Source organism: Sphaerodactylus townsendi, linkage group LG05 (genome assembly GCF_021028975.2).
Source record: "Sphaerodactylus townsendi isolate TG3544 linkage group LG05, MPM_Stown_v2.3, whole genome shotgun sequence".
NCBI lineage: Eukaryota > Metazoa > Chordata > Lepidosauria > Squamata > Sphaerodactylidae > Sphaerodactylus > Sphaerodactylus townsendi.
In genome coordinates, this window is record NC_059429.1 from 10,776,036 (window position 1) to 10,790,543 (window position 14,508).

General features: G+C 48.8%; 1 protein-coding gene across 2 annotated transcripts in view; it reads right to left on the minus strand.

The window, feature by feature from the left end:
* Positions 1–14,306, minus strand: part of REXO1 (RNA exonuclease 1 homolog) — a 28,125-nt gene extending 13,819 nt beyond the window's left edge. The window contains exon 1 of one of the 2 annotated variants that reach the window (XM_048496137.1): positions 13,968–14,306. In XM_048496137.1, coding sequence (XP_048352094.1) covers positions 13,968–14,133 — 166 coding nt within the window. In that variant the 5' untranslated portion in view covers positions 14,134–14,306. Of the gene's footprint in view, positions 1–7,714; positions 7,821–13,967 lie in introns of those variants that run through there. The other variant, XM_048496138.1, reaches the window with a different exon arrangement.
* Between the last annotated feature and the right edge of the window lie 202 nt (positions 14,307–14,508).

The following is a 14,508-nucleotide window of genomic DNA, read 5'->3' on the forward strand; positions in this document are numbered from 1 at the left end:
CTGATGCAGAGAGTCTTAGGCAGTGGTTCTCAACCTTCCTAATGCCGCGACCCTTTAATACAGTTCCTCATGTTGTGGTGACCCCCAACCCTAACATTTATCCATTTTACAGATGGAGAACACTGATGCAGAGTCTTAGGCAATGGTTCTCAACCTTCCTAATGCTGCGACCCCGTCACGAATTAGTTTGACACCCCGACCTCAATGGCAAAGAGGCTGAACAGAAGTCTTCAAAACAATCAAAGGCTGCCCCCAGATACAGAGGTGTTCCAGAGAGGGTGCTTTCAGGAGTCTGCCTGGCTTGTGCCCGAAGCTTTAACAACATAGGACAGTGATGGCGAACCTTTTCGAGACCGAGTGCCCAAATTGCAACCCAAATCCCATTTATTTATCACAAAGTGCCACCACGGCAATTCAACCTGAATACTGAGGTTTTAGTTTAGAAAAAAGTGTTGGCTCCGAGGCGTGCGTTACTCAGGAGTAAGCTTAGTCATATTCGGTGGCTTTGCTTTGAAGCAACCATGCAACTCTTCCAATGGGTGAATCATGACCCTAGGAGGGTTTACTCAGAAGCAAGCCCCATTGCCAGCAACCAAGCTTACTCCCAGGTAAAGGATCGCGCTTTAGTTCTTTGCATGAAAATCAGTGGGGTTTAACAGTGCTTAAAAGGGTTACCTACACTGCTTCCCCAAAACTAGGTCTTAGGTTTAATGCTAATAGGTTTAATGCTAATAATAACAATAATTTAATGCTAATAATCGAGCCCAGAGGCCCAGGCCAGCCTAGATATGTGTGTGGGGTGGGGTGGGGTGGGGACTCTGCTTGTGTGTGCCCACAGAGAGGGCTCTAAGTGCCACCTCTGGCACCCGCGCCATAGGTTCGCCACCACTGACATAGGAAAATGTAACTGAAAGCGCAACTCGAAAGTCACCTAAAAATACCTCCCGGCAGGTTTCGCTCTTTGAAACAAGGATTGAAAATGTCACAACCGCTTGTGACCACCTGTGGGACGAAGTTCAGCATCTCATCTGTCACTTGCAGATTGAGTACTGGATCAAGTTCGGGGTTTTCGAAGCCCAAAATGGTCTGGGACCCTTGTACCTGCGGGATCGCTTCTTACACTGCAGGGGGAACAAGGTCCTGGGAGTCCCTGGCCTCAGAGTTGTCTGTTTGTCCTCAATCAGGCCCAGGGGGATTTTTGGCTCTGGTTCCGGAGGAAATTTCTGTCTAAGGAGACATGGGTCAGGTGGGACCTAGCTCAATTCTGCCAGGCCTATGCTTGAAAACAGCACGGGCCAAATATAAACTGTCCCCCTCCCCTCTTTCCTTTCTTCTCCTTCTCTTTCCCTTTCCCCCTCCATCTTTTCTGTTTTCCTTTTCCCCTTCCTATCCCTTCCCCCCCCTCCTTTTTTCTGTGAACCCACAAACAAACAAACAATTATGGCCCGGCCATTCATCTCCAGGTATCTAGTTTTTGTCCCTTATATAATTTCCTTGGACAACGTTGGGGCCGCCATGCTTTTACGAAACGAAGGAACGAAACCCTAGATTTCATTAAATGTGATTTTGTTACCATTGATCGCGCGATGGATTCTCGTATGCCGGAAGCTGCCCTCAGCCCAGCTATGCCAGGGGAGGGCAGTGTACAGACTAAACCAGTGATGGCGAACCTTTTTTAGACCGAGTGCCCAAATTGCAACCCAAACCGCACTTATTTATCACAAAGTGCCAACACGGCAATTTAACCTGAATGCTGAGGTTTCAGTTTAGAAAAAAATGGTTGGCTCCCTCTTCCTCCACCCCACCCGCTCGAGCAGGGGCCAGCCTGCTCTAGCCTCCAGCAAGTCCCGCACACACTGTTATGTGCCTCTCTAGCATTTCTGCCTCCTCTGCGCCCCCCCCCACCCCAGGCAGCAGCCACCCAGAGCACAGGCACCAGGCCCGCCAGCTGAGTCCTCCCTGCTCACCGCGGTGTGCGCATGTCATGCTCAGTGGCCAATGCCAGCCTAAATGTGTGTGTGTGTGTGTGTGGGGGGGATTTTCCATCTCCCCACAAGATGAACTCTGTGTGTGCGTGCCCACAGAGAGGGCTCCGAGTGCCACCTCTGGCACCCGTGTTATAGGTTCGCCATCACTGGACTAAACAATATTAAATTTAAAAAATAGCAGGGCAGGCCTGGGACAAGCATGAAATATTTAAAATGTAATGGGAATATCTCCCCCCGCCCCATCCCCATGTCCTTTTTAAAAAAGTATCCCTTTTAGACTTGGCGACAAAACAACAGCAAAGTAATATTTTGTTAGGGGTAAAGTGGAACGAAACCGTGAGCAGGCTTTTGAGCTCACGAGAACACTTTAACGCAGGGGTGGCCAACTCTGGCGCTTCAGATGTTCATGGACTACAATCCCCATCAGTCCCTGCTGGCATGGCCCAATTGGTAGATGTTTTCAGGTAGATGTTTTTGTGAAGGAACTTGATTCTAATCTATTGCAGTGTTTACAGAGGGGATAGTCTTACTTCTACAGCATTGTCTCCTATCGTTGCCATTCTGCTTTCCACACTGTTTATCACATATACCAAGGGTGTCCAACTCTGGCGCTTCAGATGTTCATGGAGTATAATTCCAATTGGCCGTGCCAGCAGGGCTGATGGAAATTGTAGTCCATGAACATCTGGAGAGTCGCAGGTTGCAGACCCCTGCATTAGTCCATTCCAGTTCTCTTAACAAATGGTTGACAGCATTCCTAAGTATAAATTTGCTTGTCTGTAGGTTACGGAACAAGAGTATGGATATCTTCCAGAGAATCCTTCCTATGCAGTGGAGTAGTAGTTAAGAGCAGGCGCATTCTAATCTGGAGTAACCGGGTTTGATTCCCCACTCTGCCGCCTGAGCTGTGGAGGCTTATCTGGGGAATTCAGATTAGCCTGTGCACTCCCACACACGCCAGCTGGGTGACCTTGAGCTAGTCACAGCTTCCCAGAGCTCTCCCAGCCCCACCCACCTCACAGCATGTTTGCTGTGAGGGGGGGAAGGGAAAGGAGATTGTAAGCCCCTTTGAGTCTCCTACAGGAAAGAAAGGGGGGATATAAATCCAAACTCCTCTTCTTCTTCGACAACCAAATCCAGGATTTTCCCACCTTGAGGCATCCATTAGAAATGATCAAAATGAATTCTGTATTTTTCTTTTGTATTATGTGATTATGATTTATTATGATGATGTTTATGATTGTTTGTGGAATTTAATAAAGTTTATTTATTTTTTAAAAAGGATCAAAATGCTCAAAAAACACATGAAGGCACCGGTTAACTTCTGAGTCACCCAGAACTATAACACAACTCCCTGAAACGCCTGCCTTCTTAACAAAGAGAGCAAAGAGTCACAGCAGCCACTGGGCCCAACAGAGAACATGCGATATCTAATCAGAATCATCTTTGCCGCCAAGCAAACGGACGGCTTCTTCGTATTAAAAATGAGTGTCAATTTTGCTCATAATGCTGCCTTGCTCCCCTCCTCCGTTAAGCTCCGGGTAGCATCCGGGAGACTGTCGTGGTTAGACTGAAGACTCTCTAAGCCAGGAAAGGCCGGATAAAAACAAGAGAGGTCTTGAGTAACCATTCTTCTACGTTAGGATTCTTATTCAGAGCCAGAGTGGTTGCACGCCGGTCCTCTGCAATTATTTGTTTCTTATGAATTTTCAAACTGTAGGCTGCACTGACGTGTATCCAGCCACTGAGCAGAGACACAGCTACTGATCCAATGAAATGGGCCAATGTTCCCAAAGAAAGAAAGAAAGAAAGAAAGAAAGAAAGAAAGAAAGAAAGAAAGAAAGAAAGAAAGAAAGAAAGAAAGAAAGAAAGAAAGAAAGAAAGAAAGAAAGAAAGAAAGAAAGAAAGAAAGAAAGAAAGAAAGAAAGAAAGAAAGAAAGAAGCAGGCACTGGTATAAGGAAGGAAGGAAGGAAGGAAGGAAGGAAGGAAGGAAGGAAGGAAGGAAGGAAGGAAGGAAGGAAGGAAGGAAGGAAGGAAGGAAGGAAGGAAGGAAGGAAGGAAGGAAGGAAGGAAGGAAGGAAGGAAGGAAGGAAGGAAGGAAGGAAGGAAGGGAGGGAGGGAGGGAGGGAGGGAGGGAGGGAGGGAGGGGACGGCTTTATTGTCTTGTAAAGCACCCATGAGATTTGCCATACAAGATTCACCTGATGAACCAGAGTTTCTTTCTGCTGACCCCCTCCACAGCAACTGGGTAGTATTGTGCAGAGGATCAGAGCGAAGAAACTTTGAATCCCCTGATGCACTTATAGAGCAAAATCCATACGGGTTTTCGTGTGTGTGTTTGTGTGTAAAGGCTGCTGTCAAGTCACAGCTGACTTGCAGGTTTTTCAAGGAAAGCGCAGTTCAGAGGTGCCCTGCCATTTGTTGCGCCTGTGTGGACTAAGAGAGTTCTGACCAGTGACCAGCCAAGGTAACCCTTGGAGAAGTGAAAAACTGAACACGGTTCTCCAGGTGAGAATCCTGCCGCTCTTAACCACTACACCAGGCTGGATCTCCAGACAATAACACCTGGCATTCCCCCACCCTTTCTGTTCATTAACTAGTTACCCATAGTCAGGTTTTAGAGATCCTCATGTATTGGCTGCTTGCGCCAGCATCACTAAATCCCCCGAAGGAATTTTTTTTAATGTAAAATTTGCCCCTAGCCTTTGCTACTTCATGTATTTCCCCCATAAAAGGGACAGCTCCTCTACAACATTAAACAGTTCTTTAAAGAGGCACTGACATCTGCTACAACCCAACGAACATGAATTTTTTTAAAAAAAGACTAAATGGGTCCCACAAGGAGAAAACTCGTATTCAACAGGACAACTATTTTACATTCATGGAGAGCAAAGATAAAGGAAATGTCAATTATAAAACGAAAGAGAGGAGAACAATTTATTTGCTTGTTGGATTTGCAGAGCACTCTCCCCTCTTGAAATGGACTCAGGGCAGTTCACACGCATATATTGATATGATAAAAACAACTGCATGTATTACGTTTCCAGACTAGCCTTATGGCACCCTTCCTATATACATAAACCCCATGAGGAAGAGAGCCAATTAAAGAACCTAAGGATGCAGGAAGAAAAATGAAGAAAAAGGGAGGCTAGTTAAAATAATAGAAGAAAAAGAAGAGTTTGGAGTTCATACCCTACTTTTCTCTCCTGTAAGAGGTCTTGAAGCAGCTTACAAACTCCTTTCCCTTCTCCCCACAACAGACACCTTGTGAGGCAGATGGGGCTGAGAGAGTTCTGAGAGAACTGTGATTAGCCCAGGTGGTCTGCAACCTGTGGCTCTCCAGATGTTCACGGACTACAATTCCCAACAGCCCCTGCCAGCATGGCCAATTGGCTCTCAGATCCTAGTCTGACACACTAGCCCAGGGGTGCCCAACTCTGGCACCCCAGGTGTTAATGGACTATGATTCCCATAAGTCCCTGCCCAATTGGCCATGCTGGCAGAGGCTGATGGGAATTAGTCCACGAACATCTGGAGAGCCACAGGTTGCAGACCCCTGGACTAGCCCAAGGTCACCCAGCAGGAGTGGAGGAGGGGAGAAACAAATTTGGTTCACTGGATAAGAGTCCGCCACTCATGTGAAGATGTGGGGAATCAAGGCAGTTCTCCAGCTTACAGTCCACCTGGTCTTAACCACTACGTTGCCATGCTGTTGCTGCCCGGAACCACAGACCTAGTAGAAAATCTCCACCTTACAGACCCTGTGGAACTGAGATTAATCTCACAGGGTCCTGCTCCCATTGGACAGACAGTTCCACCAGGCTGATGTCAGACCAACGAGGGCTCTGGTCCAGGACAGCCAGATAGATTTCGATGTGAGAGCTGTTTTGGGTTCCCACAGGGGGGAAAGACAGGGGATAAACGAACAACTCAATACACAACAAGATTCGGTATTTTGTATTCAACCAACGGGAATAAGTTTACAGTTAATGAATCTAAGAACATAAGAACAAGCCAGCTGGATCAGACCAGAGTCCATCTAGTCCAGCACTCTGCTACTCACAGTGGCCCACCAGGTGCCTTTGGGAGCTCACGTGCAGGAGGTGAAAGCAATGGCCTTCTGCTGCTGCTGCTGCTCCCGAGCACCTGGTCTGCTAAGGCATTTGCAATCTGAGATCAAGGAGGATCAAGATTGGTAGCCATAAATCGACTTCTCCTCCATAAATCTGTCCAAGCCCCTTTTAAAGCTATCCAGGTTAGTGGCCATCACCACCTCCTGTGGAAGCATATTCCAAACACCAATCACACGTTGCGTGAAGAAGTGTTTCCTTTTTTTAGTCCTAATTCTTCCCCCCAGCATTTTCAATGAATGCCCCCTGGTTCTAGTATTGTGAGAAAGAGAGAAAAATTTCTCTCTGTCAACATTTTCTACCCCATGCATAATTTTATAGACTTCAATCATATCCCCCCTCAGCCGTCTCCTCTCCAAACTAAAGAGTCCCAAACGCTGCAGCCTCTCCTCATAAGGAAGGTGCTCCAGTCCCTCAATCATCCTCATTGCCCTTCTCTGCACTTTTTCTATCTCTTCGATAACCTTTTTGAGATGTGGCAACCAGAACTGAACACAGTACTCCAAATGCGGTCGCACTACGGCTTTATATAAGGGCATGACAATCCTTGCAGTTTTATTATCAACTCCTTTCGTAATGATTCCCAGCATAGAGTTTGCCTTTTTCACAGCTGCCGTGCATTGAGTTGACATTCCCATGGAACTATCAACTAAGATGCCCAAATCCCTTTCCTGGTCTGTGAGTGATAGCACTGACCCTTAATCTGGAGTCTTTCAAACCCTACAAGAATCGTATCAGTGGGTAGCATGCAGAAAGGCGGAAGTCTTCTGAACCACATCGGGCACAGACGCGCAACACAGAATGCACATGTTCGGGCAAGAGGCTGATTCTGCCCATTTGGTGGGGTGGCACTACCTCACCGGGACCTACCTCACAGGGCTGTTATGAGGATAAAACACAGGACAAGAGAATGGGTTCTGGTCGGGAGGAAAGACGGGGCAGAAATGAAGTAAATAAATAAATAAAAATTGAACAGGCCCTTAAGTCCACTTTGCGTCAAGGCACAGTTTTGGGCCCAGAGTGCTTTTATGGAATAAGTTTACAGTTAAGGAATCTGGGGTCTTTCAAACCCTACAAGAATCGTATCGGCGGGTAGCATGCAGAAAGGCAGGAGGGCAGAAGCCTTCTGAACCACATCGGGCAGACGCGCAACATGGAATGCGCATGTTCGGGAAAGGTTGCTGATTTTGCCCCTTTGGTGGAGTGGCGCTTGCAAAAGGTCACACACCTGCCACAGCAGATCAGCTGTGTTTCCGATTTCTCACTGCGTCTCTTTTGAAACCCAGAGCAAAACGGGGTCTATCTGACCCCAACAGCTGAACAGTGAAGTGCCTTTCTGCACATCTCAGAGGGTTGAAAACCAAACCTACCAAGCAACGTTAAGCAGCGCAAAGAGGTTAAGAACGAAAAAACGGGGCTGAGGGGCTTACGATCGGCTAGCAAGTTTCCCAGCCTGCAGGCAGGCATGGACAGAGCCTCGCAAAGGGAACTGCTTCCTTCACAAGTCGGGGCAAAATGCAGTCCTGGTTGGACTCCTCGGCAGCCAAAGCATCCCAGCAAATTAATGCAGGGGAGAAACAGCGGGAAGTTTTTACCTGTGCTCTCGTGAGTTAGCAAGCAACGGAGGTACTTATTCATCTTCCCACCCAAAGGCCTCTTTTCAAGATTCCTTGTGACACCTTCCCGGCACCCCGGACCACAAGGATGTCACAATGCCCAGCCAGGACTGTGCTAGCCCTGCACAACAGAGATAAGTCAGGCTGAAAGAGTGCAAGCAGGAAGCTGCCCAGGGCCCCCACCTTTGCACACGTGCTGCTCTTAAAGAGACACCGCTCTCCCTGAAAGGAAGGGGGCAGAGTAGGAGGGTGGGTTAAAGCAAAGCACCCATTTTAATCAACGGGCTTGAAAGCCTTCTGTTTGGTGAAGCTACCCCTGATCCTGGAAGATAAACCAAAAAAATGCCATTTTTAATATACCCAAGCAGCGTTTTCTTGCAAGCTTGCAAACGGGGACAGTCTTGGGATCTTTGACACTGTCAGTTTTCTATCCTGCCGTTTGCCCAAGGAGCCCAGGGGAGCCGACTCCATTTTATCCTTGCAATGACCCCAGGAGTTACAACCACCTAGGAGGCTGCACGTGGTCTACTGTGCTTCGTGGCAGGCAGAGATTTGAACCCAAGCCTGGAGCACATCTGCCAACGAGGGGTTATTTCTATTTACATTTATTACCTGCTCTTTACCACAGACTCAGGGCAGGAACTGAATCCTGCACCCCAAAACATGCCTGGTATGACTCCCCCAAGCTGCACAGCGTGCCACCAGCCAACTCAGCCATTCTCAACCAGGGTTCCCTGGTACCCTGGGGTCCCGTGAGCATGTCCCAGGGGTACCGCGGCAACACTACCGCCCCCCCCCCTCATTTTTGTGGTGTCTCCCACCGGCGCCAGCAAGGACATGGAGCTGGCCCATGGGGCAGGGCCTGCCACAAGGTCAGCAGCCACCACCACCCCCAGTGCTACCCTTCACCCTGGGAGAAGAAGGTGGGGGTGTGGCAAGCAGGGGCAATGGGAGGGGAAGGTGGAGGGTGGCGGCAGGGGTACCGTGAGATATGAAAAGTGAGGTCAAGGGTACTCTGACCTCGAACAGGTTGGGAAACACTGAGCCAACTGCATCCAAAGAGACGCCCAGCCCCAAACAGTCAACTGGCCACACCAGGTAGCGTGGTGCAGTGGCTAGTGCAGGGGGTGTCCAATTCTGGCACTCTGATGTTCATGGACTACTTTTCTCTCCTGTAAGGGGTCTCAAAGCAGCTTACAAACTCCTTTCCCCTCTCCCCACAACAGACACCAATTGGCTATGCTGGCAGGGACTGATGGGAATCGTAGTCCATGAACATCTGGGGTGCCAGAGTTGGACACCCCTGGGCTAGTGTGTCAGACTAGGATCTGAGATCCAGATTTGAATCCCAACTCTGAGACAGAAGCTTGCTGGGAGATCTTGGGCCAGTCACACCCTCTGACTGACCTACCTCACAGGGCTGTTATGAGGATAAAACAGAGGACAAGAGAATGGGTTCCCGTCGGGAGGAAAGATGGGGCAGAAATGAAGTAAATAAAAAATAAAAATGGAACAAACTTTTTAGTCTACTTTGTGTCAAGGGACAGTTTTGGGCCCAGAGGGCTTTTATGGAAAAGTATAGGGTGCAGTGCATCAGGGTATGAATCTGAGACCGCTCACAAGAATATTTCAGAGCGTACTGTCACTGAGTGAGGCCTGATTCACATTCAGGCGTTTTCAGAAAACAGAACTGGTAGTCGGAGCACAGCCGCCTGTCCAGTGGTGGGTGGGATTCAAATAATTTAAGAACTGGTTGTTTACAAGGATTGTTTTAACAACCGGTTCTGCCAAAGCGGTGCAAACTGGCTGAATCCCACCACTGCGCCTGCCCCTCCACCACAGACTCGTTCCCTGACCGCTTCCCCATAACCTTGTCATGTCCATAGTGGAAAAAGAAAATTGTCCAAGAAATACCTGGGCAGAAACATCCTTCAAGCACACCTACCATGTTTCCCAGTTACACGGGGCGCAGAGTCAAGAGAGGTAAAACCTTAAAATTCAAAATATGTAGGCACCACCCAACTGGATCAGATCAAGGAACCTCTGGGTATCCCTGGGAAGTTAACAAGCAGGGTGTGAAAGCAAGTCGCCTGATCTGGTTTATCCCCAGCAGCCTCTAAGCGTGCATGCTCTATTCTACCACTGTGCTCGAGTAAAAAGGAGGACGCCACTCGGCAGAGGCGTATCTAGGCAAACTGGAGCCCGGGGACAAAACCTGAGTTTGCTCCCCCCCTTGGGTGGCCACCCTCTCCCACCAGAACCAAACAATGATTTTTTTTGCACCAGCTTACAAAACACCTCTCACCCCCAGCAAAACATACATGGCTCTCTCCCCACCAACTCTCTTTCCTAATTTTGTCCTCACACCAACCCTATGAGGTAGGTTGCTAGCCTGAGAAACAGCTCCAAGCCAGTGCAAGTGGGTATTACGCATGTAAATCTCTCACAAATCACCCCCAGCAAAACATTTACCAAACAAATGTCAGCATCATCTCTGACAAAACACCTCCAGTGGAATCCACCCCCAAACAGCATCACTTTCAATGGTGTTTAAACTAGGGAGCCCAGATTCTTCTTTTAAATCCACCTTAAAGGGAGAATCTGGGGTCCCCAGTTAAAACAACATTGAAAGTGATGCTGTTTTGGGGTGGATTCTCCCCCACCCTGAAACAGCATCACTTTCAATGTTTAAACTGGGGACCTCAGATTCTCCCTTTAAATCCATGCCGAAGGGGGTGGATTTAAAAGGAGAATCTGGGGGAAGTTTGGAGTGTGCCTGCTGTCAGGGATGCAATTGTTAAAGCTAGCACAGGGGTCTGCAACCTGCGGCTCTCTAAATGTTCAGGGACTACAATTCCCATCACCAATTGGCCTTGGTGGCAGGGGCTGATGGGAATCATAGTCCATGAACATCTGGAGAGCCACAGGTTGCAGACCCCTGAGCTAGCAGCACCAAACGTTGAGGGTATCTTTAGGAGACTCTCCTGATGATACCACCCAGGTTTGATGAAGTTTGGTTCAGGGGGTCCTAAGTTATGGATCCTCAAAAGTGCAGCCCCCATCTCTTATTAGCTCCCACTGGAAACAATGGGGGATGGGGCACCCCTTTCGGGAGTCCATAACTTTGGACTCCCTGAACCAAACCTCACCAAACCTGGCTGGTATCATCAGGAGAATCTCCTGAAAAATCCCTGAACTTTTGGTGCTACTAGCCTAAAAGCTGCGCCCCCTACAGGCCAAAAACTGAAAGAAACACTAAAAAATACAAAAAACACACAAATGAGTCTGAAATGTTTGCGCCCCCCGATGTGACCAAATGGGGATACCCCATGTCCCTAGGCAAATATGCCTCTGCCACTCAGCAGGAACATCTGCTTGCCAGTCCCAACCCTTCCCCGCTCCCCATGCAGCACAAAACATGAGGGCTCCTTGCCACCCACAGGCATAGCATGTTGTACTTCTTGAATAAGCCTTTAGCATTCACTTTCGAAAGGGGTGGGAGAGACAAAATGCAACCAGTCGGAAATAAACTGAAACCAGCAGCTGCCACCAAGTGACACAGATCTGAACGAAGAAAACACTCATGAATCGCTGCGAGCCAGTTTTGATAGCAGCTTCAGGAGGAAATGGTGCTGGGGGGAGAGACTTCAGGGTGCAGGGCACCCTGCTTCAAAGAGCAGCAGGGGGGAAGGGGGAGCTCTCTTCACTTTCTCCCTTCCCAGCTCACACATTTTAATGAGCCTCTAAACATGTGCAGAATGGCAAAAAGGAACATCAAACACGTGCAAAGGAGTTCCTTGGCACTGTTGAAAAATACCTGCCTTAGGTGGTAGCTATGGGGTCACTCTGTTCTCTGATTCTGTAACCTATGCTATTACATGGGTCTTTGAGAACATAAGAACAAGCCTGCTGGATCAGACCGGAGTCCATCTAGTCCAGCACTCTGCTACTCGCAGTGGCCCACCAGGTGCCTTTGGGAGTTCACCTGCAGGTTGTGAAAGCACCTGGTCTGCTCAGGCCTTTGCAATCTCAGATCAAGGAGATCTGGTTGTCTTACTCTTTCTAATTACATTGTTACTATACTCCTTGACCCTGTAATCTGTAATCAACCTTGGCCTCTCCTGGTACGCCCCCCGAAGAGCACTGCGGTCAGCAAATAACAATTTGCGGATCCCTTGATTGGACGAGATCTGGCTGATTTCAACCCTGAGCCTTTCGGGGGAGGGCAACTCATAAATCAAATAAATAAATAAATAAATAAAAATTAAAAACCATGGCCAGAGCATTTTTGGCCCTGGCCCCAATCCGATGGACTGCTCTGTCAGGTGAGATTCGGGCCCTGCAGGACTTGACGCAGCTCCGCGGGGGCAGCAAGACAGAGCTGTTCCACCAAGCTTATGGTTGAAGCAGCAACAGCATATCCTCTAACTGCCTCCCTCTCCTTTTTTCCCCCACCTCCTCCCTTCCTATTTGCAGCCTATGAAAACAGGAGGGTGCCACCACTAAGGAGGGTGTCAGTCACCCTCGAGTTTTAGGATACACGTCAACTGTGCTTTTCAACTCTCGCTTTACTCTATTTTTTTATTGGCCTATTATTGTATTTTTGTATTGCCGGAAGCCACCCTGAGCCCGTAAGGGGAAGGGCAGCCTATAAATGCAATAAACAAACGAATGAAATGAATAACCTAGATCAGTGATGGCGAACCTTTTCGAGACCGAGTGCCCAAATTGCAACCCAAAACCCACTTATTTATCGCAAAGTGCCAACACAGCAATTTAACCTGAATACTGAGGTTTTAGTTTAGAAAAATGGTTGACTCCAAGGCGTGCGTTACTCGGGAGTAAGCTTGGTGGTAGTGGGTGGCTTTGCTTTGAAGCAACCGTACAACTCTTCCAATGGGTGAATCACGACCCTAGGAGGGTTTACTAAGAAGCAAGCCCCATTGCCAGCAACCGAGCTTACTGCCAAGTAAAGGATCGCACTTTAGTTCTTTGTATGAAAATCAGTGGGGCTTAACAGCACTTAACAGGGTTGCCTACACTGCTTTCCCAAAACTAGGTCTTAGGTTTAATGCTAATAATCGAGCCCAGCGGCCCAGGCCAGCCTAGATGTGTGTGTGTGTGGGGGGGGGGGGAGACTTTGTTTGCATGTGCCCACAAAGAGGGCTCTGAGTGCCACCTCTGGCACCCGTGCCATAGGTTCGCCACCACTGACCTAGATAGCCTCAGGTCGGCCTGATCTCGTCAGACTCTGAAAACTAAGGTGGGTTGTCCTCCAAGTACTTGGAGGGGAGACCACCAAGAGTTGCGACGCAGAGACAGGCAGTGGCAAACCATCTCTTGCCTTGAAATTCCGACGGGTGACTTGTCTGCAAAAACAAAATAGAAATCTGTCTCCGGGAGGGGGAGGCGGCCCAATAGGAGAACTGGAATTTGCCTCTCCTGGAAGCAAATGTATTCCCAGTGAAAAGATACGAATGTTTTTCTCCACTCCTGGGCAAGCCTCCCTAAGGCAGCATGGAATGGCCCGACTTCATCCGATCTCAGAAGCCCAGCCGGGTCAGTATTTGGAAGGAAGGAAAACTTTGGAGAGGAAGGCCACGGCAAACCAGTTCTGCTCCTTGAAAGCATTTTGATGGGTTGCCATGAGGCAACTATGACTCAGAGGCGCTTACATACATAATTACACCTTGGGCCTCTGCAAAAAATTAATAACATAACAATAAATCAAGTAAATAATAAATAGATTCTGAAGTATCTTTTCTTGTTTCGATTCTGCCAAATAATATTGTGAAAATTCATTAAAATTTGTTTTTTTAAAAAAATATGAGATTCATTATGTTATAATTATATTAATACAGTTTTGAGTAGATGTCTTTTCTGTTCTGTTTTTATCCATTCTAAAGTATGTTTTTTTCTATTTCTAGTCTGTCAAATGTACTGTGAAAATCAATCATTATTTTTTTAAAGGAAATAATGAAAGATATAAGGGTACCCAGGAGACCTCCCCACTCTTCCCCGATGCAGCCTCTGAGCATTTACAGAGTGGTTTCCCCATCCCACCTTACAATCTTCCCCCAAGAGAGGGCTGGGGGGGGGGGGAGAACTCGGAGCATGCGCAAAGCCTTCATCATCTGGGGTGTTTATCAACCCCTATTACTCTGAGCATGCGCAGAGTGCCTCCTCGGAAAGATCCTCGAAGCACCCCTGTACTCTCAGGCCTTGGGTTTACCTGAGCCAGAGGAGCGTCTGCTGGGACCAGCCTGGCCGCTGAGGCGTCGGGCGGGTGCGGTTGGGTCAGTGGTCCCCGGCGGGTGTCGGAAGTGGCAATAGGGCCTCCCGCAAGCCGGCCCGAAAGGGCACTCGATGCCGCGGAAGAACCCTTTGGAGCGGAGCATCGCGCCAGCATCGGGAGAGGGAGGAGGCCGCCGCCTCTGGAGACCCGCAACTGCCGCCCCTCTTCAGTCGAGCTTTCCCCGTCAGGCCGCTGCCATCTTAGCTCCGGGCAAGGCGGGCAGTGCTCCTGCGCGTTCCCGAAAAACCGCGAGACCCGCCATCCTGATTGCGGGAGAGGAGGAGAGAGCGCATGCGCTTTCGGTGAGCTTGGAGGGGTGGAGTAGGAGGTGGACGCGAGCCGCCATCTTATGTGGGGGCACGAAGGGAAGAAGTGAAGGGCGCAGGTGCTGGCAAGGACCCAATGGGCGGGGGCTAAAGAGAGAAGTGACTACGGTGGCGCCTGATGGAAAGTTGACAAGTAAGAAGCAAAATGGGGC